The 3,486-nt window shown below is 49.8% G+C and overlaps 2 protein-coding genes across 2 annotated transcripts; one reads left to right on the top strand and one right to left on the bottom strand.

The window, feature by feature from the left end:
- Nucleotides 1-645, bottom strand: F5J12DRAFT_786300 (uncharacterized protein; the record flags this gene model as incomplete). The annotated part of the gene is made up of 2 exons (XM_051743405.1): nucleotides 1-278; nucleotides 312-645. 2 exons carry the CDS (start codon nucleotides 643-645, stop codon nucleotides 1-3), a joined length of 612 nt encoding a protein of 203 aa, XP_051595535.1.
- A 1,539-nt stretch (nucleotides 646-2,184) lies between these two features.
- On the top strand, nucleotides 2,185-2,675 carry F5J12DRAFT_786299 (uncharacterized protein; the record flags this gene model as incomplete). The annotated part of the gene is made up of 2 exons (XM_051743404.1): nucleotides 2,185-2,265; nucleotides 2,316-2,675. 2 exons carry the CDS (start codon nucleotides 2,185-2,187, stop codon nucleotides 2,673-2,675), a joined length of 441 nt encoding a protein of 146 aa, XP_051595534.1.
- Between the last annotated feature and the right edge of the window lie 811 nt (nucleotides 2,676-3,486).

The following is a 3,486-nucleotide window of genomic DNA, read 5'->3' as shown; positions in this document are numbered from 1 at the left end:
CTAGTCACCCATCGGTCCCAGGGTCCCTTCGCTGATTTCTCCAGATACTTTTTGGCCCTCTTTCCCAGCGATGGCTAATCCCGGAATGTTGCCTGCCACGACCGCATATACTCCTACATTCACACCAATGCCTGGACTATCCTGACCAATGCCATGCATACAGGCACAGAACCTGTCGAACTCATCCACCCCACACAGAATCAAATGCCCCTCGCTGTGTTTTACAGATGCCTTTTGGCCCCCAAGCCTGGAGGTGGTGCCTGATCCGAGCTTGTTCCCTGCCAAGGGCGCATATACTCATTTGTTCCCACCGACATCTGGGCAATTCTTCCCGACACCAGTCACACAGACGCAGAACTTGTTTACTAAGTCTACCCCGCCCACTCCGTCCAACCCACCAACACCATCCACCCCGCAGAGAAGCAAACATGCGGCATCCCCCTTACCCACCACCCATAGCACGAAAAGAACATGCGAGAGACAAGTACCCATTTCACTCTGTGGGAACCCAGTAAGAACGGAGAACCCAATAGCAAGACCTTCCTCTGTCCCCATGCTGCTTGCGCGGGGACATATAAGCGTAGAGAGCAGGTGAAGGGGCACATCAAGTGCATGTACACGAATGACGAAGGTGCGCACAGTCATTCGACGCTGTATGTGTGTGTGCGGTTGCGCTAATGTGGCTTCTTGAAGGTTGGACCTGCCAGTATGGTGGGGGTGCCTGCGAGAAGACCTTCCTTAGGAAGGATAACCATCGACAGCAGGTATGGAAGAACCACCCAAATCAAACTTGGGTGAATCCAACATGAAACCGCAATCACGTCGACAAGGGCTTCAAATCATGAGGTGGCAAGGGGAAATCCCATTTTTATAAACGCTAAATTTTCAACGATCTCTTCACACGTGAACGTGTGCTCATCTTACTCTACGTACGACACTTCCTTATGCACCCGATCGTTACGACTTACTGTAGCTATAGCGTCCTGTACCATTTAGCATGATATAGCATAGATGCCTGCAATGTATCACTCATATGTTCCGGAGATGCCTCTTGGAAAGTGGAATATCAAGTTTTGCTCTTTTGCTATGATCACGTTGAGGAGGAGTTAAGTGTGAACTACGAACCAGCCAAGTTTTGGACTTGACAAACCGCAGAAAGTCCCGCCAAGCGCTCAGACTACAGTACTGTACCACCTAGACATCTGGCCTGTCCACACCGTCAGTGGCGACGCCCATGCTAGACATTACCAAAGACAAGGAAGGGGTAGTAGCATCAACTCACTGTTTCTAGAATATGTTATCTAGCAACTAGTGGATGCTTCCGGTTATTAGCCAGCGAACGCAGTCATCGACTTAGAACTTACCAGCCAATTACTCCATAAGGGCGAATACTGGGGGTAGGGGACTCCTCGCCCTCGTAGTAAGGAGAGAAAAAAAGGCCCAGTAGTTTCATGTTCATATCTCGCAGATGGCGGCACATTTGTGATCGAAGTCGGAGATATGCACGCGTTCACAACGTTCGTGAATCATGACAGTGGCCCCCTCAACAAGCAAATACTGATTTGGTTCCGGCCTCTGGAACTGTTTCAGAGCAAGGTAGCATGCAGTGTTGTGGACGAGTGCGACTTGTGGTTCACTAAGACTGTCTAAGGCCGAGCAAGCAAACAAGTTGAGCGCAGAGCATTCTTGTGCACTGAAGAACCAGCTAGCATGTAGTCGGGCAACATAGGTGTGCCCCTGGCCTTGCTTGCCTATGGCTGACTCCCCATTGTCGAAAATACAACCGAGAACAATTGGGGGATGAGTGGCAATGAACGCCAAAGAAATTGTCGATCTACGCACCCCTCCTGCATTGCACCTCATGCACGAACATGGTAGAACAGTTTACTGGTGGGGGGGTTGGGAGGAGAAGCCTTCCGATGACGCTTGTCCAAGTGTAGTACAGTAGTAGACTTTCGCTGACTGATTGCACTTGGCGATGGAGGCAGGCAAGTCGGCAAGTGCCTGTGGGTAATACCCGACAGTAGAAACCACTGACATGAATATGGCGACCACGGCTGCCGACTGGCACGTCTGCGTATTGGGCACATCGTGCTTACATAATACCTTCAGCCTAACCTTTACCACGTCTCGCATCCTCGACGTCGAACAGAACTCACAAACCGTACACGAAACACCTTTTCAATGGCACGCATGCAGTCGAAGAAACATCGTCGTCTCTTGGATTTTGGAAAGCCGCCCGGTTCTGCGCCTAGCCATCTGACGGTACGCATATTGTCTTTGCCAGGAGATAGCATGTTGATTTTGGGGATCAGTCTCAAGGCCCTTCTCAGGCTCCGCTAGAGAGTCCTACCCTTGATATGCAAACTTCGAGCAGCGCATCCAAGGGAGGGCTTGCCAAGATCAAGCGCTTCTTCCATCTGAACTTCCAAAGTCATCAAATCACTGCGACGGAGAGGGCTCATTCAAATACCGATGTGGGTCCTCTGGAGCAAATGGAACAATCACCGGCGCCTGGAACAGAGGTCGTATGTCATCTGCCACCACCTCCTCATGCTATGAGCCTGGTTGATCCCCTTTGGACAGACCCAACGGCCAGCCGACGAGACTCAGTCAGCACCCGTATCAGCTGCGGTTGGACAAGATGTCGATGCCGCGGTGAAAGCATTCCATGACATTAATCCTATTTCTCGCATCGGATGTGGTGTCATCAGTGTCATCGACGACGCCAATACCCAATTCACGGAAATCGAAAACTTCAGCGATACGTATCTCAAACCTTTCAAAGTTTTCAATGAAATCGTTACTACTCTTTCCAACGTACGTGTTTTATATTTGCATCCGATACATTCACCACATGCGTGCGCCAGGTTCACCCCTATGCCAAGATTGCACTGGGAATCTTGTCCGCCGCATCCAATGTACGTTCATGCTTCGATGGACATTCTTTATCTCACATCGTCCGCAGTTGCTCATCAGCCAAGCTAATCGAGACGCAGCAGTATCCAATCTGCTGAATAAAATCAGGAATACCTATGAATTCCTTGCGGAAGATGACACCATAAAGAATATCGAGAACATGAAGGATACCCTTGCAATGATCGCGCGGGTGATAAGTGACTCTGCACAATTTATCAAAGACTATTCTGAAACGAAGAGTTTCTGTACGTCTTATTTTCGTATAGTCCCAGTGTGTCGATGCGATACGTACGTTTTCAGGGAAAAGAATGGGGAAAAACATTTTATCTGAAACGCAGACCATTGTCGATGGTCACATCAAAACCCTAGATGACTTGATGCAGCAGTACCGCGACCGCACGATCCGGAACATTCACATCAACGTCACTCGCGTATTCGAGGATTTGAACCTCGATGGCATGGCTTACGCAGGCGGGGCTGGCCTGAACACGACCAAGAGATGCCTTGATGGTACGAGGACCGAGATTTTACAGCAGATTATTAGTTGGATTACCAGTCGTGACGTCG

The sequence above is a fragment of the Pisolithus orientalis genome, assembly GCF_024613125.1.
Source record: "Pisolithus orientalis strain OTSU chromosome Unknown F5J12scaffold_53, whole genome shotgun sequence".
In the NCBI taxonomy this organism is placed as follows: Eukaryota; Fungi; Basidiomycota; class Agaricomycetes; order Boletales; family Pisolithaceae; genus Pisolithus; species Pisolithus orientalis.
The sequence above is the reverse complement of the archived record's forward strand: the minus strand, read 5'-3'. Positions and strand labels throughout refer to the sequence as shown.